We start from the raw sequence: 23928 nt of genomic DNA on the forward strand, positions 1-23928 counted from the left end.
AACTCATAAAAATTACAGTCAGGGCTAAAGGAATAAACATTAAAATTAACATTTACCGGCACAGCATCCTTAACAAAAATAGATCATTTATTTCACAAGACTTTTTTAAATGCACCTCTTTTTTATTTTTTTTTACTATTAAATTTACTTAAATAACTATATCTTTTTCCACCCTCGTTCAAATATTAAAAATAGTTCTTCAATGTAGTTTTTTTTCTCCTTATCCTTCTCTTTTTTCTTTTTAGTCTAAATCACATGTATTTTTCATTCTTTTTAGTTTTAAATCTATTAGAATTTTCTTGCTAAATAGAATCATTATAAACTACAAAAGTTTTTCATTCAAATATTTAACGCAATTACATATATATGACTCAAACTTAAACCAATGTTTAAGCTGAAACAAGACACTGGAAAAAATTCTCCTCATCCTTCTCCTAGACCTTATTCCAAAATTTTCATTAATCCTCCAAACAAGAATGCCATAATGAATAATAGCTTTTGGCAAGCCAAATTCCTTTCTTTCACAACACTTCGAACGGTTGAAATTCTAATAAACCATATAAAATATCATACAAGCACTAATCACATTACGTTAGATTATCGAAAATGATTTTAGGAATACTTGAATCCATAATGCTTGATCAAATAAACGCATTGGAATCTTAACAATGGTTATGAACAATTGGTTTAATGACCTTCCTCAGTCAAATCACATTATTACTTACAAGACTTTTTGTTTTCTCTTTAGATGGAGAGAAGATAAATTATTTTTTGATTTAGTATATTGGAAACCATAATTGTGTCTCGGATTTTAAACCTGTTAGGATTCTCATTATTTCTTAATGGGTCAAATTGATTTTCGCTCATTAAACTCATCAATTTTTTGTTGGTAGTTTAATAGACTCACCAAATTAAATCACTTATATTAGACTCATCTAAATATAAAATAACAAATATAAATGATAATATAATATGTAGTTCATATTAATTAATTAGAAATTATAAAATTCCTAACACATACAACTCCTTTTTTATGAACAAAGCCTCACACATCATGCATACAATAAGAGGCTTTTGTTTCCAATACTTTAGACTCTTGGAATCTTTCTTGACATTATTCCTCAAATCAGCCATTGAGAAGTGAAACAAGCTAAGATAAGGAGAATTAGATAAATATTTTTTTGGACATTTTTTACCATCGACACCTCATCAAACACTAAATTCAACAATAAACAATGCTAATGAATCCTTGTTTTTTTTCATTACAAATGACATTCTTGTTTTTTATAGAAGAAGATTGATGAAATTTTTGAACATTTAAGAGAAGTATGACGAAAAAATAATTTGAAGAAATTGTTTCCAAATTTTGGATAAAATGGGAGGTAAAGAGTGGGATTATTTAAGTAAATATAATATAAAAAAGGAAGTATATTTAATAAGTAAGAGGTATGACGGGTATGTTTAGCAATTGGCATCTAACCTAACTTGACCCATTTAAATTACGGCCATTGCGAGACGAACATAAATAAGACTAGATTGATGCATTTTTAAAAATAATAAGACCTAATTGGAGTTTTTAAAATATTAGAATTAGATTGAACTCTTTTAAATAGTTAGATGACCAAATTGAATATTGAGTCATTTTTTAAAGGAAAATGGTAACATTTTATGAGTGAAAGTTAAATTTGATAAAGGGTTTTTGTTTCCCATCATCTATATATGAACATAAATTTTAAGGAGATTTCTTAGTATATGGATTGAGAGAATTTCATGTTTGATTTTGCCTTTTGTGTGAACTCAATTTCATGTTTTTTGTGTTGAATTTGAGAATAACACATTTCATAACACCTTGAATCCAATTTAAATTAGGGTTTTTGTTTAATTTACCATTTCAAGCAAAATCCAACTAGAACCACATGCTATCATTATGAAAAATAAAAGAATTTGATGCTTATAACTGTACAAAGTTTCGTAGAATATAGTTTTCATGATTGTTTTTTCTAATTTTTCTTCCATGAATTTGCAATCATATTACTATTAGATCATCAAAGCCCATTGTTCCTATGCACAAGGATGAATGACATTCTACGAGGTTAGTTGTGAAATCTTTAACCTTTTGAATTATTATACGATTGCAGATTGCTTATAGTGAAAAATTTGTAAATAAGTAATTTTTATCCTTTTTTGGATTATAAATATGCAATTATATATGAGTATCTGACTGTTTTCAATAATATTATGAAATTAACAAGTTTTACGATCGATTTATTGGTTGTTCATTATAATACTTCATTTTGTAATTATAGTTTAATTTTAATTTATACTGGAGTGTTTCTCACCTTATTAGTTCTAGAAGTCTATTTGGGATAAATTTGGAATTGCTGTATCCACTTTTGTATGCTTAACTTAGTAAAATTTTAAACAATAACTTTGTTATTATATTCTCTTCAATATAAAATATCATAAAGTGAGATCCATGAAAATTGGTGATTTCAACTAATCATGGAGAAAGTATTAGAAAGAGAATGTGCTAGCATTCCTCATATCATAAAATTAATGTTGTTCATTCATGTGAAGATAAAGTCACACTTATTACATGCTAATTGAAAGTATTGTTAAGATAGTTTGGTTTTATTGGAATATGATTATTGTTAAATTACTTTAGAATATGACTTAAATATTTATTTCATGCATGATATAATTTTATCATAATCTTTTAAACATAATTTTTGATAATTTCTATGATTATAAACTCAACTATTGTGAAAGATTCAACCATCATTCTTTAATGCTGATATCCACCAATGAATGAATGAAAATATTTGCCCTTCCAAACTGGATAACTTTTGAGAATGAGATATGATTTTTAGTGTTGTTCTCCATGCTTTATGAAGAAATTGAAATGATAATGCTTTCTCCTTATTCTTTATTACTACAGATAGTTTAGTAAGTAGAGTGAAGAAAATGGTTATTAGCATTCATCAAACTTGGGAAGCAAAAAATATTCTACATAGAAAGGATAATAGTCAAGGCTTAAATGGGAGGGCCACTCTGATAATAAGGGCACTCAAGCTAAACTATGTTGGAGTTGTAACAGAGGAGGGACAAGTTGCTAATGGTAGGATCCTTCGAAACCAAAATGGTGATGCGATGTTTTCCTATGCGCCAAACTTAGAAGTGTGTCTTGACATCCAAGTTAATCTCTGACAATAGCAAATAATATTATAATTGTGACATATCATGGATTCAAGAATCTGCATGTTGAGACTAAGTTCAACCATACAATATCTATCATTGAAGGGAGTAGTTAGTTATCTCCAAACTATTCTTAGTTGGGTAGGCTTATTCACAAGTTCTCGAACAATGGGGAAAAGTTTCTTTGGAGACATGTTGCAAGAGAAAGTAATCGTGTGACCAATGTTTTTATTGAATTTGGTCTATCAATCGAAAACAATGGAAGAATTTTTTTTGTCATTCCTCGATTTATTTCTGACTTGGTTTCTGTTGATGCAGTTAGTTTTAATTTTCCTTTTGATTAGTTAATAAAGTCTTTAAGGGCCTTGCCCCTCATTTTAAAAAAAACTCAACTATCGAGAGTATAATTATACAGATTTTATAAGTTAAATAATTAAATTTTTTTCTTTAGTTAAAATTTATATTAGTATTATATTAATAATAATTAATAATTATACCATATTGGTACATTATTATTGATATAATTTGTTGTTAGACAATGTATTATTATATTTCTTATTCATTATCGTTTGTAAGTTGCAACCCTTAAAGTGGGATCCCAATATATAAAAATCATATCATAATAAAATATTATATAAAGACACTTGCATACTAGGATTGACAGCACATGTGTCACGCCATAATAAAAGGATGTCTAACCTTTTTTTTCATTCTAAATTTAACTCACATTAATAATTAATTTATAATTTGAATTTTGAAATTACAATTTTAATATTAAATGTGATTATATTAAAGAACTATTAAATATAAAAAGATATAATTTAATATAAATTATAATTAAATCAATCAAATGCATAATATGATAGCATAATATGATCAATCATCAATCAATATATTATATAATTTTTTTTTGTACAGTTGTTGATTGAGACTCAATTTTTTTTAAAGTACACGACACAATTCAAATCCCAATCCCCATTCTTGTGTGTTTCTTTGTTATTTTTCAAATTCTTTATCATAAACTTAAAATATAATTTATGTGTTCTAAAATATTTATCTATTATGAATTTTAATCGTAATATAATTTATATATATTTAAAAATATTTATTTAAAATAAATTTTAATTATATAAATAAACGTTTATATTACGTACTTCTCACACTAAAATACTACTTGTAATTTAAATTTTTCATTATAAATATAAAATATAATTTATGTATTTAAAAATATTTATTTATTATAAATATAATTATATAATAATAAATATTTATCTTCTGCAACACACATGTAAAAATACTATTATTTAAGATTACATAACAAAAATAAGAAAGATAAAATATAAAATTATAATATTTTTCATAAAATATTTTAATTAACTTGCAGAGGACTTATCTTTGAACTAAATTGGGCTGTTTGTTGCTGTGTAGGGTTAAAATATAAACCAATAGTATAAATTCGTTTTTTCTTACTTAGAATGGAGTTAATCAGTCAACACCTTTTTTTATTATGTAATGAATAAGGTAATTGCTTTGTTGAATACTATGTTTTTTTTTTTTTAAAAAAAATTTGGGAGTCACTTGTCAAAGAAAACCGAAGACAAACTCACAAAAGCAGAAAAGAAATACGAAAAACTTTTTTTTTTTTATAGGACAAATGCGAAAAACTTATTACCTTTAAAATCCGAAAATTTTGATTTGCATGAAATAAAAAAATGGTTTCATCAAATCAAAATCAAATAACAGAACCGCACGTGCACTTCCTATGTGACACCTTTTACAGTTTAACTGCAACTTTTATTATTCCATTTTTACCAATTTCACAAACTCACTCACATAATTTTCCCTTCACAACAATAATTCATTGACCCTATTCCATTTTTTTAATTTAAATTTCTATTTTATTTCTTTTGTTTTTCCCCTTCAGGGATAAATCTCTCGGTTTTCTTAACTTGTTTCTTCTGATGTTTCAATAGGGTTTCGAATTTTTCTCTGTTTCCCTCTGAGACTCTCTCTATGCTTTGGTTTTCTCAGATTTTTCCAAATTCGCGGCTCTTCCAGGTTGAATTTGGTAGTTTTTTCAATCTAGGGTTAGGGTTTTGTGCGTGCTAGTCAATGGTTTGTTGCGTGCAAATTTCATGAAGAGTGTTATTTATATTTCCGTACCCGCTTCAGTTTCTTCGTAGGTTCTGTTGCAGTGAGAATTGGGCACTTTCTCCTTTCGATTTTCCGGTCGAATCAAGCATCAAAATCTGAGATTTTTCTTTTTTGCAAGTGGTTTTTTTAGATTTGGGGTAGATTTTTTTTTTGTTTTCTTTTTATTTTGGGCTTCGTAGTGCATTGAATTGGCGCGGCATTCACTGGAATTTGCGACGTGGGAGCTGGAGAAGCTGCGATGAAGTGTGGTGCTTGGAGGGTATTCTTAAAGTAGCACTCAATTCGAGGTTTAATGTTTGGTCAGAGCATGGATTCTGCAAGGAATGCGGGTGGTGTGGCAGGGACAGTGCTAATTCCCATGCGTTTTGTGTGGCCATATGGAGGAAGGAGTGTGTTTCTCAGTGGTTCTTTCACAAGGTGCTTATTTTGTTGATTGTTACGTGAACATCTTAATGTTTTTGCTAGAATGTTTTAGTTTAGTCTTGCTTATCTCTCTTAATGTAAATTTTGTCCGAAAGGTGGTTGGAGCTTCTACCGATGTCGCCAGTGGAAGGTTGTCCAACTGTGTTTCAAGTGATTTATAACTTGCCACCCGGGTACCATCAGGTCAGTTTATGATTGTATTACTAACTTAACGGTGCGTGTGTTGTGTTTGATGGTTTTGTGGATTTGATCATTTTTATTGGCAGTTATTTAGAGAGATCTTTTGGTAACAAAGTGTTCCTGTAGCTTCTGAGGGTAATAGCACTGACTGTACTCTATATTACTGCTAAGTAATCAAAGTTATAAAATTCATGGTTTAATATGGAGTCTTGTTGATATGGAAGTGTAATCGGATATGGTGCTTGAGGTTATTTACCAAGGTTTAGAATGGTAGTTCCTGTTTTAAAATAGTTATTTAATTTTCTTTTTGAAATTTTATTTTGTTTTGTCAACAATTGTTATCGGAGTTTGAGGTTAGGTGCGATATGTTCTCATGTTTGGGATTTCAAGTAGCTGATTTTGATATGCACCGGTGGATTTGAAAAGATGTTATTTACTTAATTCCTGGTGGTTGGATACTTATTATGAAGTTATTTGAATGCAGTACAAGTTTTTTGTTGATGGAGAATGGCGCCATGATGAACATCAACCTTATGTACCTGGAGATTATGGGATAGTCAACACTGTCTTCTTGGCCACTGATCCTAACTACATACCTGTTTTACCCCCAGACGTTGCTTCTGGAAATAGCATGGATGTGGATAATGATGCTTTTCGACGAATGGTGAGACTTAGTCATACCTTGACATTTGTGTTTGTTTTTAGTGACACGGCTGCTCTTTGTATTCTGGCTTCTGGCTATGTTGTACTTATGAATGGAATTTTCAAAAGTTGGGTCAATAATACTATGATCTGACTGGGACTCTAGAGAATGTTTTGTAACTCATTTTAGATGTTAAGATCTTTATTCCAGCAATATTGATCTATGTAGGTCTGTTGACTCTTCTCTCTGGAATGAAATTAAATATAATCTTTCTGATTCCTTATTTGTTATAACTCATAAACCTGGTGACCTTCAATGTCTTGTTGCACATGTTTGTTCTGTTGCATCTTATAATATGATTTCTGCTCATGTCTGAAAACTGAAATTGTATCTTGCTTATTTGCACAAGATGTTTAATTGTTCAGACTTTTAAGTATATTATATTGTTCACTTAAAAAGCAGGTCCGTCTGACCGATGGAACACTGAGTGAGGTGCTGCCAAGAATATCAGATACTGATGTACAGATCTCCCGTCAGCGTATTTCTGCATTTCTATCTTCACACACCGCTTATGAATTACTTCCTGAGTCAGGCAAGGTTTGGAAGTTTTACCTTGACCCTTTATTTTGGACATTATGATGTGCCTACATTACATCAAATTTACAAACCTCAAACTTGAATTATAAAATTACTAATTTAGCGATAGTGACTCCTGGCCACAGGTTGTTGCTTTGGATGTTGATCTACCCGTGAAACAGGCATTTCATATATTGCATGAGCAGGTAGCTAATTTTTTTTTTTCCTCAGATGCAATGAAAGTTTCCAGAGTCCTTTAAGCATATATTGAGTAATTTTTGCTAAACATATTGAATTGGTGCCATTTTAAATGCTTTTACCCTGATAAATAGGTGAGAATAAGCTCATGCTTTTGAATTGTTCTATGGAATTTGATCTGTTATTTTAGAATCTTTGCTTTGACAATGATTTTAAGCCTTTTCCTTAATCCTTATTCCTTTATATGCATTAGCTTTCTTAGTTTTAGAGTGAATTGCTGATTAGAAATTTGATGCAATTTTTCTGATCTGGATAATTTGCAGGGAATTTTCATGGCTCCTCTTTGGGACTTCTGCAAAGGGCAATTTGTTGGTGTTCTTAGTGCTTTGGATTTTATTTTAATTTTAAGAGAGGTATTTCTTTTATATTTATTTTAATTTTAACAGAGGTGCCATTAGTTTAGGATCATTATTTCTTTGTATTGGCAAGTTTTCTGAATACAAGGCTTTTATGGTGATGATTTGCGATGCTGTGACAGAAAAGCTATTATATGTCATATAGATAGAGTAGGTATGACAAGTTACAAAACCTGGTAATAAAAGGAAAAGGCAAGAAAAATGAGTGAAAAACCTGTATTTTTTTGTTATTGAAAGCTAGTTGCTTCATATTCCAACCAAACAGTCTACTTGTATGACTGAACAAGTGTCTTGTGCAATAAATTTCTTGCCAGAAATATTTGCTCAGATTTGACATCAGTGATTGGTAGGACCAAATTACTAAAAATGTAGAAATTTTCATAATGTTTGAGCAATTGGAAGTGTATATACATATTGATCAATTCTGCATGCTGTTTGCACAAACCAACTTGTTGCTATGACTCTTTCTCTTTTTTTAATTTGAAATTATTTGATGTTGCTTATGGATACAATGAATTAGTGTGTAAAATGCCACTTCAAAGTTTTAAATCTTCTTTTTCTCTTCCTTGACAATTCTAACATTTGATATGCACAATTACAATGCTCATTGAAGAAGTTTTTAACTCTTGAATATGTTGATATTGATATTTAATTTTAGCACTTTCCAGTATAATATGATCTGGGTACCAGAAATAGTTGTTGAAAATCAATTTCAAGATTTTGCAGTATGGTTAAACTGCTCATTTGAATTGCATAATTTTCAGACCACTCTGTCTTTTTGCTGCAATATTCATAGTTTATCCTTGTAATTATATGAAGATCATACGATACAATTATTACATAGTCTCACCATTGCTGCAAAAGCAGTGACCTTGAAACAAGGTGCTTATTAAACTGTCATTTGGCTCAACTCTTTTTGAGCTTCTCTTCTTGATTAAAAGGAGAAGCTGGGCCAAACACATTTTTAGGTCCATTTTCAGGGAAGCTCCAAAGAATAACAGTATCTCTTTTTAGTGAACTAAAGAAATAAACAGGGCTTTCACAAAAGCTAATTGGAGGAGCTTCTACTTTTATGAAGAAGAGATGACCAGAAAAATCAGGCCAAACACTGCCTAAGAATCCTAACTTGAGAGACTGCTTTTAAATTTGTTTGTTTACTATTAATAAGAAAAAAAATGTTTTTTTTAACTTACCACTGTTGATGTTGATGATTAGTAGAATATATAGCTTTGTTTCTCTTAAAGTTAAGAACTATATTGTTGAAGGGTTTGAGATACACATTACATTAGAGAAGTGCCGAGTTGCTTTACTCAGCCACACATTGTATATATTTATATAAAACAGAAAGAGTACAATAAGAAAGAAGAAAAGACAGGTTCAGACCGGGGAACCTGCTCCTACTTAGGCTTTTCAGATTACACACTAAAAACAGCCTTTTCTAAACCTTACAAAGATACAACTAGCTTATATTCTAACTCTCCCCCTCAAGCTGGAGCATATAAATTAAATGCTCCAAGCTTGGAACATGAGCTGAAGCATCAGAAAGTAAAAAAAACAACTCCAAGATTCTTCTTCTAAGTTAGATGCTGCGGTGGAGTTTGATTGAAACCCATGACTGAAACTCAGATGCTGAGCCATTATGAACTTCCTCAGACCAAAACAAGGAGGGATCTCAATCTCAGATAACAACACAACGGGGCTGGTCTTCAAAAAAACGCCAAGCTAGAGAACTCCAGTGTGGGTTGACGATTCTTCTTCTAAGTTAGATGCTGCGGTGAAGCTTGATTGAAACCCATGACTGAAACTCAGATGCTGAGCCATGATAAACTTCCTCAGACCAAAACAAGGAGGGATCCTCAAATTCAGATAACACAATGGGGCTGGCCTTCAAAATGATTAGTACTGATTAGGAGACAACCAACACACTCCCCCTGGCAACAGATTGACAATGACTGAAAACATTCAAAGACAATTGGAATATGCTTAACCATTAAGCAGAAGCCACAACACAATGCTTAACCACTTAACCACCTAAAAGGTAGAAGCAAACCAAACTTAATCATCAAGAGCAGAAGCTACGCATGATGCTTAACCACTCAAGATAGAAGCAAGCCAACAACAAGTACTTAACCATCATATAGGTAGAAGCAACAAAGCCTAACCATCCAGAGCATAAGCCAAACATGATGCTTAACCACTCAAGACAGAAGCGAACCAACAACAAGTGCTTAACCACCTTATAGGCAGAATCAACAAAGCTTAACCATCAAGAGCAGAAGCTAAACATGGTGCTTAACCACTCAAGACAGAAGCAAAACACAATATTTGAATGCTTAACCACCATAAAGGCAGAAGCAACACACCAATGTTTAACCATCCATGGTAGAAGCTTGACATCAATGCTTAACCACCATGGATAGAAGCTTAATGATTTTTTTTTTAATATATAGTAGGGGTTCTTGACCAGATTGAACCCCGGGGACAGCAATTGCTTCAAGGACAAAGACAAGGAAGAAGTTACTGGACAATAGGATCAACAAATGACTTTTTTTTTTTAAATATAAACACTTGAGACCCTCTTGATGAATGAAGGGGACAACGATATTAAACAACAGACATACACACAACAGATGAATAGAAGGACAGGAGACAATGGAGCTGCACAGCAAAGGGTTAAGAGAGACAAATGAGGAGGGAATAATCTCAAACACCTTGCAAGCATGGTAGAAACTCCAAACTCAAACTGAACAAACTCAAATTTTCCTTCAAAGTGGAATATGCACAAAAGCCTTGTGAGCACTTCTTGCCAGACTAAAAGAAAACTTAAAAACAGTAGCATCCTCTACCAATCTTTCTTCAAAAGTCCAATGGAGGATGTCCCAAAAATAGAAAGAACAGGGCCTGAAGTTGTAATTTTTCAGAACCAGAACACAATGGAACTTCGAATGCAGCTGGAAGGGGTGCCTTGGCAACATTCAAAACCATACCAAACTGAGCAACTGCTTTTGAGGAAGGACTTCAAGCCAAAGCAATGGGTACCCTCTGGCTTGGTAACAATGTTGCTGTTTGTAACAAAAGAGAGAGCCAAGAAACCAGGCGAGGCCTTAAACAGGACCAGAACACGCCATACTTCTGGCTTGGTTTGAGCAGACAGGACCTGCATATGACGTTTTTTTTATATATATATGTAGTGGACCAGCCGTATTTGTGATAAATGGACCGAAAACAGTTCCAACAATGATCTTGAAGATGGAAATAGAAGAAAAGGACAGTGGAAATGAACTGTGAGGTGAAAAGCAGTCCAAAACAGTCAATCAGTGACAACTCCGATGGCGGCAGTGGAAGCTGACTAGTGGATTGGACTCGCCGGAGTGAGACAAGTACAATGGTGGTAGTGGGTGTTGCTGAATCTAACCATAGGGAAGTAGATCTAACAATAGATAACAGAGGTGACTGGAGAAGTTGGTGGCACATGGTAGCTCTGATGGGGTGGGCTTCACCGGCGACGACGAGATGAGTCCAGTGGCGTTAGCAGTGACAGCTACTGCACAACGGAAGATGATTCACTGGAGAAGAATGGCTCATCGGATAAGGGAAAACAACTTATTGACCACTAAGTGTGAAGTTGGGTTGCACTCAGGGAGACACCCGATTCAGAAGGTCGCTGGCAACTTAAATGGCGGTGGGTGGCAGCTGACGATGGTGGTTGACAGTGGTAGATGACGAGCAGCAGCAGAGACAATGGAACGGGATCACACTTGCTTTGATACCATGTTAAAGTTAAGAACTACATTGTTGAAGGGTTTGAGATACACATTACATTAGAGAAGTGCTGAGTTACTTTACTCAGCCACACATTGTTTATATTTATATAAAACAGAAAGAGTACAATAAGAATGAAGAAAAGACAGGTTCACACTAGGGAACCTGCTCATACTTAGGCTTTTCAGAATACACACTAAAAAAGCCTTCTCTAAACCTGTCAAGACTATTCTTACAGAGATACAACTAGCTTATATTCTAACAGTTTCTTTTGCAAGTATTGTGCATTACTAGCAATTATTCTTTGATTTTACATGGATACCTTAAAGGTTATTTGTGTGTACACATGTGTAGTTTGCAATGCTTGTTGAAACTTGAAACTTTTTATTGTCCTATTTTCAGCTGGGGAATCATGGATCTAATCTGACAGAAGAGGAGCTTGAAACACATACCATATCAGCTTGGAAAGAAGGAAAGTCGTACTTAAATAGACAGAACAATGGACATGGAACTATGTTTTCAAGACGATTTATCCATGTATGTGTTTTTTTTTTGGCTTTAGTATGTCATAAAGCCCATTTTTTTATTACTTGCATAGTGTTTTGTCAAATATATATAAAGATGCATGTGTATAGTGGTGTATAATTAGCAGCTTGAATTAATTATTGCTGTGGATTTTATATTTTTGTTTTTGTTAATTCTATCTCTGGGTAAAAGGTTAATGAGGTTAGATGTAGAGTAGTGTCTGCAACAAGCTTAAACGAATGGAAAAGAATTTTCAACATAGTTGTTAAACGGCAGTTATGGCACCACCATAGCATAATAGTTGGGTGTAGTTTTGATGCCCACTGCCATTTGCCTCCTGCGTTGTGGCGTTTTGTGGCCATAGTGGTTTATAGTGATCATGGTAGAGATGGACTTTTTTTTTTCTTAAATAACTTTTTTAAGAGTTTCAAATAGGAATTTTAGAGTCTTTCTTTTCCCGTTCTCTCCTTGACCTGTTGCTTCTCATTACATTCTACCACCTGCCGACAATTATGACTCCAGTGTCTCAAACGTGGGTGACCAGAACTTCTTTAAACCCTGTCTTGAGTTAAATATCTTCTTTCCTTTTTTTCTTTTTTCTTTTCTTCGCAAGCTCTTCATCTTGTATGTTTTTCTTGTTTTTTTTATCAAGTTTTGGTCAACATATTTTTTTTGTCCTTTATTCTGTTTTTACCGTCCAAACTCCATTGTACTGATACCATGACCTTGAATGGTTATTATTAGCAACCATATTAGGGCTTCAAATTGTCAAAAATTATTATTATTACTATTTACTGCCCATCTTGTTTTAACTTGTTATTTCAGGTTGGGAAGGAATTGGCATGTGTCTATTTAGCTTTGGTCTTTTCCTTATCAAAGAAAGATAAATAAAATAATGTTGTTCCTTCATTATTCTTGTTAATCTTTTTGTTATTTTTTAGTTTTGATTCATCAGTATGTTTTGAGTACCAAGTGTCTTTTGGGTGTTAGGGTATTATTTAGGACAAATGTAAGTGGCTCAGATCCACATTCAAAGCTGAAGCAATTATTTCTAGCTTCTCTTTTTCATAACATGGCCTTCAACTCCAATCCACCATGCTGTTTGACAGTCATGTCATGGACCATAAGGAAGAGGATTTTGAATCTAGGGATGGAGTTGCCTTTGTAATCCTATGTCTTTGCCTAGACTTAGATGTGTTTGCAATCATGAAATGGTTGATTGGTTTTACTAATTATTATTGTATGCTTTAATTAAAGGTACCTCTGTCTATTGCATTGCGCCACCATATTAGTTCAGTATATTTGAGATCCTTTTGTATTATTCTTTTATGATGCAGGCAGGACCATATGATAATCTGAAAGATATTGCCATGAAGATCTTGCAAAAGGAGGTTTCAACAGTTCCTATTATCCATTCATCTTCTGAAGATGCTTCATTTCCACAGTTACTACATCTTGCTTCACTTTCAGGAATACTTAAATGTAAGCTTTCTTGGTAACTTTCTTCAATAATGTTATTAAGTATGCTTGATCCTTACCAAATTTATTTTCAGGCATTTGTAGGTATTTTAGGCACTGCTCTAGTTCCCTGCCTGTACTTCAACTTCCAATCTGTGCAATACCTGTGGGCACGTGGGTGCCCAAAATTGGGGAATCAAATCGGCAGCCTCTAGCAATGTTGAGACCAACCGCTTCTCTTGCGTCAGCCCTAAATTTATTAGTTCAAGGTGTGAACTTTTTGTCTGACCTTGAACATAGTGTATCAAAAAGAAAAGCAACAGAGAGAAAGAATGAAGAAATTGGTATCCTATTATACTTCTGAGGTATTAGGCTGATGATAGGGAGCACCGTCTCCCACTATGAGAAGAATTTTAATGTGTGATTAGTCATCAATATTCAAAAGGGAACATGAATTTTATGGGGTGATACTGTTTTTTTATTCAAGCATTAAAATGTAAACGAAATATTTTCTTTGAGCAAAAGCTTAATTTTACTTACATTGATTCTTGCCCTGTGCTTTTGTAGCCCAAGTAAGCTCAATACCAATAGTTGATGATAATGACTCATTACTGGATATATATTGTCGGAGGTCTGTTGTGTTTTATATCCTTACTATTATATTTCATGATGCCTTGTTTGATATACTATAACGTCTCAGTCTACGGTTCAAGCATTAAATTGTCCTAGCATTTCATTCTTTGCAATGGTTTATATAATCTAACTTTTCCATCCTGTCCTTTTTTATTGACAGTGACATAACAGCTTTGGCAAAGAACAGAGCATATGCACATATTAATCTTGATGAAATGACAGTTCATCAGGTAAGTCTCTCTCTCTTTCATTTTTTCATTCTGCGTATCTATAAACTTCTGCTGACAATCTCTGTTTTTGAAAATTAAAAATTTCAAATCTGTTCTGGTTTCATTGCTTCCTCATTAATTTGGTCTAGCAGTTTACTGAGCCTACTAGCCTAGGGGTCGTGGAGGATGATCTTAAGCATTAGTAGATTTATTCAGCTGTCTTTCTCTAACAAATTCTTCTTTTACAAAATCACGTATCGTTGGCATCATATTGAATAGGGTCGACTAGAAGGCTTTGATTTAGGGGTTTTCTCTTGTTGAAATGTATAATTTCCTTTACTCTTAAAATAGTTCAGCCCCATATCTTGAATAACATTTGAAGATATGTTTCTTTTTCTTGATTATTGGCTGTGAATAGATCCAGTGGATGACACTCAACAAACATTTGATGAATAAATAGATTCTTAAGTAATATTATGGTTGATGCAGAGTTTGATTATTTATTTTTCTTCCAATATTAATGTTGTTGATGCCTAGTTGAGGCATTCTCCCTTTTGATGTCAAAAGTCAATGTGCCATTATAAATGTGAAAGGATTCACTTACTCCAAGGGTAAGTCTTGCAAACTTACTTTGCTTAATAACTTATTCTAGAATCTGAATTTCGTAAGTCCAACTGTTGAATTATGTGATATCACCTTGATGATGAAGCATGCCAAACTTTTGATAAATTGAACATTCATAAGTATATGATCTTAGGGAGCATTTGTTTAACGGAATGGTCTTGTATTTGCAGGAATTGCACTCCCAGGAATATTATAACCAAGAATGTTGTTCCTGGGAACATTTAAAAATGCATTTGGCTAGATTTTAACATTCCTCGGGATATTTTTAAAATTTTAAATAATTGAAATAAAAAATGAGAGTTGGAATGGGAGTTACAGTTGGGTTAGAACATAACTTCCCACATTCCCATGGGAATAGAAATGACTTAAGTCTTGGTCTATAACTACTTTCCAGAGAATACACAATATCCTGGAATATTTTTTCAAAACTCATAATGATCATGGAATACTGCATTTCCATGTTCACATTACTGGGAATGAGTTTTTAATTTGTGAAACAAACACACTCTTATAATCAACATTTACTTATATTTTGAGAAGTATATTATACGATAAAATAAAGTTGATTGATGAAGTATCAAATAACTTTTAAATTATATAAAATTTTGAAGACCTGTTTTATTTAATGAGAACTTTCAATCCAGGGATTGGTTTAATGAAATTCAATGTCAATAAATAGTTATTAAATGGAGTAAATTAGACAAGCCATACTCTTGGAATAAGTGAATTCCTTTCCTATGTTAGCTTCTTTGTCAGCCTGTATTCTAACCAAGGTTGCATACTTTATCTATTGTTATGATGGCCTTTTTTAGATGTTTTTCTTCTTGTGACCTTATCATCTTTTGCATGCTTTATTGTCCAGGCTTTGCAGTTGGGCCAGGACGCATATAGTCCCTATGAGCTTAGAAGTCAAAGATGTCAGATGTGTTTGCGTTCTGATCCTCTGCATAAAGTGATGGAACGCTTGGCAAATCCAGGTGTGCTTGTTTTCCCTTTCTGATGAAGCATGGCTTTCAGTTTCAATTTTTTTGCAGTTGTGTGATGTTCAGTATTCATTCAAAGCTTACTTTTTTAAATTTCTGGGTTAGCTTTCAGTTCTTGCCAACATTCATTTGTATCTTCTAATATTGATAAAAACATCTTATTTTGTGGACTTCTACCCCCAAATTTTCATTTAACATGGGGAATAGAGAATTATTTAACTTTATGCATGTATATAACTACATATACTACATTTATGTTGTTTCTGGGTGCCATGCTCGACAATGTAATTCCAATCTCCTCTGTTGACCTTGGATTAGCTCTCTTTCCTCCTGCAACTATCTGATGGTTTTTCTCAGCCATTGTATTGATTATTGACTTAGCAGGTGTAATGGCACCCATAATGAATGTTCATGTTCACAAAAATAAAACTAAATCCAGACACTAGTGGCCTGGCATATTTTTCTCCTTTTAAGCTTTAAAAACCGAATGAAAATTGACTAAAAAACGCCTACTTAAAATTATTAGTTGCTTGATAGTAGAAAGTGGATGTAAGGTGGCCTAGTCATAAAGCTGTAATAGGACTTGTTTTTAATCTATTTTTCATAGCATATGCTATTTCCTGAGATTTTGTTAATAAAGTTGGATACACCAAGTGGATGGAATGTCAATATAAACGATGAAGAGTTGAGCTAAGTTGTAGCCTAAAAGTTACAACTGTGATATTCAATTTGTTTGTGTTTTTTGTCAAGTTGATATAACAGTTAAGATTTAGTTTATCCAGATTTGCATTGATTTCATTTTGAAGATTGTCCTGCTGAAAGTTTTAATTCTGTTTAATTCCGGAGTCAGGTGTCAGGCGGCTTGTCATCGTGGAAGCTGGCAGCAAGCGTGTAGAAGGCATTGTTTCATTGAGGGACATATTCAAGTTCTTCATTGGTGATTAGTTTTGGATTGGTGAATGGAAAAGTAAAATGGTATGTGCTGTGGTTATGATACTAGAGCATCCATACAACCAGCCACCATCACTTGTCCAACCATTGAAAGTGCTTTCTACACGGTGATTTTATCTCTCATTTCATTGTAATACAATTGGATTGGCCTCTTGCTTTATTGCCTTTTTTAAGATTTTAGGCTGAGAAAGAGGCCTGTAAATTCAGAGTATTTGATTGCCCCAAATTTATTCATCTCTCCCCATTCGTATTATATCTTCAAATGTATTGTGCTCCTGACATAGATACCAGCAAGGTGGGGGAGCACAACATCTGTAATCATTCCCATCTGTGAAGATATCAAGTTTGAAGAAAAAAAATGAGGATGAAGATTGAAATAATGTTGTTTTATATTTGTTGATTAATAATCCTTAGGGTTTGATTGTTTACCTTAAGAACTTCAGCCGGAGTAGCTTATGAATAAAGAACCGTTGCATATGAAGTTGTATCATTAGAGGAGCTGATGTGAACAAAAAACTATAAGCAACAATTGTTTGTATAAGTGATCGGTGCTTATCTCAAAATGGGGCATCTGTTTAAGCAACTCTCTTCAGTTGCACAAGTAATGGTAATGACTAGGGATGTTTAAATCCAAACTGATTTAAAATAAAAATAAAAAATTGAACCAAATTGATGCCTTTTGAATTCAATTTGATTGGTTTATGGTTAAACTGCGATTTGGTATATTTTGCTGTTGATGTCTACCGAATTGAAACAAATTGAATTAAACTGCTATTATTTAAATTATAATGTTTATTAGTTATGTATAAGTTAGTGGTGAGTTCACCATGGTGTTGGTGGGTAATATATTTGTACCTAACATTAATGACATTAGTTGTATTTATATGAGTCTGAGATAACACGCGGTCAAAAGCCTCTAAAGGGTAATATTACCCTATTTGGGAGTATCAACAAGACACTTTATCGAGTCAAGGTACATTTCCCTGTGCTTAAATGTATTATAGCAATCTTGCTAATGTTTATGACATCAACTTCGGTTAACACTTGATGTAATGGGTTGGTTCTGCCTCTTGAGTTAAGATACCGTGTGACACATTATTTATTTAAACATTTTTATTTTTTATTATTTTAATAGTAGAAACTAAAATGACAGTAGTAACTAAAAATATATTTATTGATACGTCAAATGTTAACATAATACATCATACTATTAATATTCATCCTAAATATTGATACTATTAATTTAATGTTTGTTAAAAAATGTTACTATATCACAAGTGATATTGTCTAACCAATTTTTACCCATTTAATGACATTTTTATGGTAAAGTTTTTATAATGATTAGAAACAAAAAAACATTTATTGAAAGTTTAAATTAAATAAATCTTAATTAACTTTAATTATGATTGCTTACTAAAAAATACCATGCATAGTCCATTACTATATAAAATCTGGTTTGAATTGGAACAGTGTTGCCGCCACTTCTCACTGTTTTTTCTATTCATTTATTTATGCTGTTATTTATTTGTTTTGTATCTATAACCAAAGGCCTCATATTTTAACCACACAATCACTTGCCTAATAGTAATAATATATAAATCTGTTGCAAATTTTTTATTGTAGCACCTCTCAAATTAATATACAATAAATATTTTTATCATTTAAAATAATAATATCATACTTTAATATAATCAAATGATTATGATTACCAAAAACATCAAATGATTATTATAATGAGAAAAAAATAATATAATAAGATCCTGATTTGTATGAAATTAACCATGTCACGTTCATGAATTGGTATTATGATAACTAGGAAAAAATAGACACTTCGTGTCTCACTGCCTTTTGATTATTATTTTTAAATAAAAAAATAACAGAAATTAGTGAGTGATTTGTTAATGTAATTATATAAAGATAAAATAGTAACTTACAAATGTACCCTATTACCTTAAATATAGTTATAAATACTTTATTATATAACAGTGGAATAATAAAATACAATACTGAAAAATTGATGATAAAAAGGTATAATTTTAAAATCATTAAAACTTTATAAAGTAAATCACAAAAAATAGATAAAATATACAGATTTTTATATACAATACTACTATGTTACAAATAAAATAAAATGACAACTAATAAAAAATAATAACCATAAATCATAAATAAAATAATATTATAAAATGAAAACAATACAGAAATATTAAACAATATTTTTTAGTATTATAATACTAAATAAATTTTTTAAATACAAATATTTTTTTAAAGGCTTATTTCATATTTTGTCGATGTTCTTTTAAAAAATTTGAAACATTTTACTTTCTGTGAAATCAATATTCAGATTCATTTTCTTATAATTACAACTATATTTCTAAATTTTAAATCAAATACAACTTTTTTAGATCATAAATTCTATTGATAATATTTATATAATTATACAACTATTTTATTCTCATTTTATAAATTCAATCATACTAAAAAAAATCTCTCAAATAACTTTTGACAATTATCTCGTGCATCTCACGGCACTTCTTCTAGTATTGATAAATTTTTTATTTCATTATTATAATATTTTTGGTTATTAGGTACTTAAACAGATAAAAATTTGATAAATTTTTATTATAAAATGTTTAGCATTTTAACCTGTTTTGTAGATCCATATTAGTAGACTTTTTTAAATATATTTTGATTTGATTTAAAAGATGAAGGGAAAGTATAAATTTTTAATGGAATAGTTATCAATAATATTATTAAATCTGTTCCGGTTTTCAAAATTTTCTGTCACTTGTCACGTGTTGAAATAAAACAATACCTCCAATAATTTAATGTCTAAATAAAAAATTTAGCCTCAAATTAATTAAGTAACACAATTGTCAGATCACTTATTCCTAATAACTTTTGATTATTTTTTTTTAATTTTTTTTCGTGTGTGCAATAGATTAAATTGAATTTAAATTTTAAACTAGAACGAAAGAATAACTACGATTTGTAGGAAGAGAGACGTAGACTTGGGAGATTTTCCTTCAAAATAGAAAATGGTGAAAGAAATCGAAAATCTGACAGAAGATGAAAGACGCGCACTTCGTGGCAGCAAATTCGCCCCTCTTCCCCGACGTTCCAATTCCAAACCCAGGTTTGCTTCTTCCTCATTTTAGGGTTTTCCCCCATCTTCAATTTCGCACTTCATTGCTAGTCCCCACGATTAAACTTTTTTATTTTGAATCCACAGTTTCATTTCTCACCCCTTCAATTTTAGTGGGTCTGACGTGAATTTACGATTGGTGGATTATTTTGACAGGTTGGCTCATCCCTGTGGACCCTTGGCGACGAATAAAGCAGCGGCTTTGGCCAAGTTTCTGGAGAGAAAGCTGAAGGACCCAAATGGATTGGCATCTATTAACCCCGATCTCCTTGAACTTGCTGTCAATAATGCTAAAGAAACTGTCTATGCAAGTAACACTTCTAACTCTTTCTCTTTTTCTCTCCCCTCTCTTGTAAGACCCTTTGTCTTTAATTTTAGTTAAAATGCACTCTAAATAGTTTTTATACAATCATTTAATCATAGATTGTGATGTATGGTAAGTGCGTGTTTGAATGAGTGTTCACAAAATTGGTTTTGAATGAAATTGATTTTACAATATTAATTTTGAAGTGATGTGATATATGTTTGAATGTTTTCATTACAAAATGACTTTAACAGGAAAGTGCCAAACATGTTGGTCAGAGCTGTAAATCAAGTTTGACTAGCTCTAAATTCAAGTTTGGTGGTTCCAAACAAGCTCTAAGTCTGCTGACTTTTGTGATAACTGCTTCAAAAGCCATATATATGATGATTTCTAATTAGTTGACCGTGTAAAATGTCTTATGCCGAGAGTGTTTTAAAATCATACTCCTTTTTTGTGTATTAGATTAGTTATTTACATTTTATTGGTTATATTATTAATTTGGTTCTTATACTTGTTATCGCTTTTCTGTTTTGACCTTTTGTGTAAAAAGGATTTTTTTTTTGGATACAGTACTTTAGGTGCTGTTTGTGCTGTTCTCCAATTAGAATTGGAGAACTACCTCAGTAATCCACATAATAAAGGTTTGTGTTAAAGAATTATACCTACCAAGCTAAAACATAAAATTCTGATTGGAGAACAGCAAAAACAACACTCAAGGTGTAAGTTTTAGACCTTGATCGAACAAATTTGACGTGTTTTGGTCTCTGTCTCTATTGTCAGTTGTCTTCTAGTAATTCTGTTAACTTTGACAGCTGTAATACTGCTACAAATTTTTTCCGAGGGCGTAAAATTGTCAAAACTTTTTCTTCCGGCATAAAATTGCTGGAAAATTTTCTACTGTGGAAGAATCAATTTTTTTTGTGGTAGGCTTAACTGCAACATCATAAGCCACACTAGTAATGATGTTAACGACAAGGACCAAAACATAGTAATAATGTTAACGACAAGGACCAAAACAAATTAAGTTTGCTTGACTTGGGATTACAACTTACAATTTTTATGTATAGGACCAAAACAACTAATTGCGGACAAACCAAATTAATAATAAAACCAAATATTTATTTGATTAATAACTATGAGGAATTTAAATTTCATCACTACTGTTGTTTTGTGTCGAGTGTGTTTTTTTGCAGTGACTATTGTGGGAATGCTGGGCTAGGCTTGGTTTGGCTTGTGATAATTTAATGCATATACTTATTTTTATTTTTTTTATCAGCAAATGTTAATTGTTAGTTTGTTTGGTTAGTTTTGGTTAATAGGAGGGATCAAACCCACAACCTTTCCCTCCTTCCCTTCTTTCTCAACCACTCAGCCAACCTTATATCTCCATATACTTATCTTCTTGGTCGTGTATAGTAAAAAATTAATGGTGGTTTTCTTCCATTATTTAATGAAAATATGTAATAGAGGAGTTATTTAGTGTAATTTTTTATGATTCCCTTCAACTTTAGGTGGTGCTTCTAATTCACAAAGAAATGTTCGGCATGTGGACTCCTTTGGCGACTCTGATTCTAAGGTTCTTACTTAATTACTGTTAATGGTGTCTGGATAGTTGTTGAGATATCTGCCTTTTCCACTTTCTCTGTTTGTTTCTGAACTTGATAGGATTCTAGTGAAGAACAGAATGAACTATCTGAGGTAAAGGAAAGCAAGAAGAAGAAGAAAAAGAAGGAGAAAAAGAAAAACAAAAAACGAAAGGTCACTACTTGTTAATGTGACTAGTTATTTTCCTAGAGACTTTTACAATTCGTAACGAGGTTTGTTTTGCTGCAGAATTCAGAGGACCCAGGATGTGCAGTGGTGAAAAAACCTAAACAGAAGTTTAAATTCTGACCTTATTTGTACTAGCAAATTTTTTAAAGAGGATTGGGGCCAAAAATTTTTTTGCCATGGTTTCTTTCCTTGCCCAAATTTCCTAGTTACAAGTAACATGGAGTCATAGATGCAATGTTGTGCAGGAGCTTTTGATTGGATCGACCTTTCCAACAAGCTACAACATAGATCAAGAACCTTTTTGTTTTTTTATAATTTTTTGTTAGATTCTTTCAAGGTGTGAAGGTGGAGGGAATTATTGTTGAAACAACTCTAATTTCCACATTAAATGCGGGTAGGGTGATGCTATTTAAAATCGTTGTTGTAATTTGTAAACATTCAATTTCAACCGGGATAAAACACTTTCATTTGTCCACCCCCTCTTTTATTTTATCCCTTGTTTGTCTGTTTTTGTTAATACGTTATGGCTTTTATTTTAGTTTTGTAAGAGGAATAAACAAAAACCCTCTAATTTTGATTTAGTGTGTTTGTTTTACACGAATCATGTGTTTCAAAGCACCTTGAACCTGAGTTTTCTGAGAAGGAGCTTTGAGGTTGAACGTGATTCAATGGCAAATTGACACCTACTGCGTTTACTCCTTCGCCAACCTCAACTTAAAAGCTATCAAGTGTGCCATTGTTGTTGCTTCTTTGGTGTTTGTGGATTTTGAAGGTGGAGGAAGGTGATTTGGAATGGTGATTGGTGTGGTGGGAGCATGTAGGTGGCAAGGGAGGCACGGTGCATAGGAAGAAGAGGCAGTGACCAAAAGACGACGTGATAATTTAAAAGATTATTCTTTATTGGTTTCACAATCTATCTCTTCTTTATCATTGAAGGATTGTTTGTTATTTTTTAGCCACGCGATAATTTTGAAATGCTTTGTTTTGAGATACTTTTTTCTATTTTGGGGAGTGTGTACATTGGTGTTGTATTTGTTCACTATCTTGTTTGTTTATGAGTTAGTTTTCAATTAATTTATACCCTTAGTTGTTGGTTGGAATAGTATTGATCTTAACCTTCTTAAATAAAGTCTCAAGTTTAAGTGATGAATTAAATAAACATTACTAAGAGAAAATAATACCACCAAAGATAATTAATTAAATTCTCAAATGAAAATTACTCACAACCGAAAGCTTCTTTTTAGTTTCGGCCTTTCATGGACAAAGCCCTTATTTTATGTTTAGGGGTTAGGGTAGAATTGCACAGCCAAGTACACCCTTGTCTCCCTCAAACACCTTCTTTTGCATTGCAAAATTGCATGTTTAGGCCGCAAGAGTGTTTAAGATATGCACCCCAGACGATGACGAAAAAGGGATTTTAGTGTTTGCTGCATAATGCATTTTCCAAATTGGTGAGTTCCTTCACTCTCTTCCATGTTTAGGTTGAAACTGGTTGTTGACTTGCAAAACCAGGCATTGCCATTGGCATGGCTCTATCAGTGTCCAAAATTCATCACCACCACCACCACGTCTTCAAAAAAAGAAGTGAGCTCCTTTCATTTATGGGTGTGAAAAACTAGTTTAGTAAAAAAAATAAAAATAAACCGAACTTATTTCAAACTATTTTAATCATTTAATTTTATATTTAAATAATTAAATTAATTTAAAATCAAATTGATTTTAAAAAATTGATTTTGAATTAGTTTTTAATTAATTTTAAACTGATTTTAAAAGTTG

The 23928-nt window shown here is 32.1% G+C and overlaps 2 protein-coding genes across 5 annotated transcripts; both read left to right on the forward strand.

The window, feature by feature from the left end:
- The first annotated feature begins 5098 nt into the window (after positions 1-5098).
- Positions 5099-17565, forward strand: LOC114387373 (sucrose nonfermenting 4-like protein). Of its 3 annotated transcripts, XM_028347549.1 has the most exons (14): positions 5102-5253; positions 5368-5766; positions 5868-5955; positions 6437-6616; positions 7055-7192; positions 7318-7377; positions 7693-7782; positions 11950-12084; positions 13410-13554; positions 13626-13799; positions 14098-14161; positions 14324-14393; positions 15859-15973; positions 16830-17565. In XM_028347549.1, the coding sequence occupies exons 2-14, from the start codon at positions 5642-5644 to the stop codon at positions 16922-16924; spliced, it is 1479 nt and encodes a 492-aa protein (XP_028203350.1). In that variant the 5' UTR covers positions 5102-5253; positions 5368-5641; the 3' UTR covers positions 16925-17565. The 3 variants fall into 3 exon arrangements, 2 of the variants coding, with proteins under 2 accessions (XP_028203350.1, XP_028203351.1); XM_028347550.1 differs by having other exon boundaries at positions 5102-5766; positions 7058-7192; XR_003661298.1 differs by lacking the exons at positions 15859-15973; positions 16830-17565 and having other exon boundaries at positions 5099-5766; positions 13626-13895; positions 14324-14394.
- Positions 17566-19884: 2319 nt separating this feature from the next.
- On the forward strand, positions 19885-22727 carry LOC114386986 (E3 ubiquitin-protein ligase RBBP6-like). 2 transcript variants are annotated; one of them, XM_028347076.1, is made up of 5 exons: positions 19885-20066; positions 20232-20386; positions 21891-21955; positions 22063-22137; positions 22213-22727. In XM_028347076.1, the coding sequence occupies exons 1-5, from the start codon at positions 19969-19971 to the stop codon at positions 22270-22272; spliced, it is 453 nt and encodes a 150-aa protein (XP_028202877.1). In that variant the 5' UTR covers positions 19885-19968; the 3' UTR covers positions 22273-22727. The 2 variants fall into 2 exon arrangements, with proteins under 2 accessions (XP_028202877.1, XP_028202875.1); XM_028347074.1 differs by having other exon boundaries at positions 19888-20066; positions 22045-22137.
- Positions 22728-23928: the final 1201 nt, after the last annotated feature.

Source organism: Glycine soja, chromosome 15 (assembly GCF_004193775.1).
Source record: "Glycine soja cultivar W05 chromosome 15, ASM419377v2, whole genome shotgun sequence".
In the NCBI taxonomy this organism is placed as follows: domain Eukaryota; kingdom Viridiplantae; phylum Streptophyta; class Magnoliopsida; order Fabales; family Fabaceae; genus Glycine; species Glycine soja.

Bases quoted from the DNA above. Each gene is read 5' to 3' on its own strand.
- LOC114386986 (XM_028347074.1), top strand. From the start codon at position 19,969: ATGGTGAAAGAAATCGAAAATCTGACAGAAGATGAAAGACGCGCACTT. The intron at 21,956-22,044 runs GTTCTTACTTAA...TGAACTTGATAG, and splicing joins TTGGCGACTCTGATTCTAAG to GATTCTAGTGAAGAACAGAA. The intron at 22,138-22,212 runs GTCACTACTTGT...GTTTTGCTGCAG, and splicing joins AGAAAAACAAAAAACGAAAG to AATTCAGAGGACCCAGGATG.
- LOC114387373 (XM_028347549.1), top strand. From the start codon at position 5,642: ATGTTTGGTCAGAGCATGGATTCTGCAAGGAATGCGGGTGGTGTGGCA. The intron at 6,617-7,054 runs GTGAGACTTAGT...TCACTTAAAAAG, and splicing joins ATGATGCTTTTCGACGAATG to CAGGTCCGTCTGACCGATGG. The intron at 13,555-13,625 runs GTAAGCTTTCTT...ATTTATTTTCAG, and splicing joins ACTTTCAGGAATACTTAAAT to GCATTTGTAGGTATTTTAGG.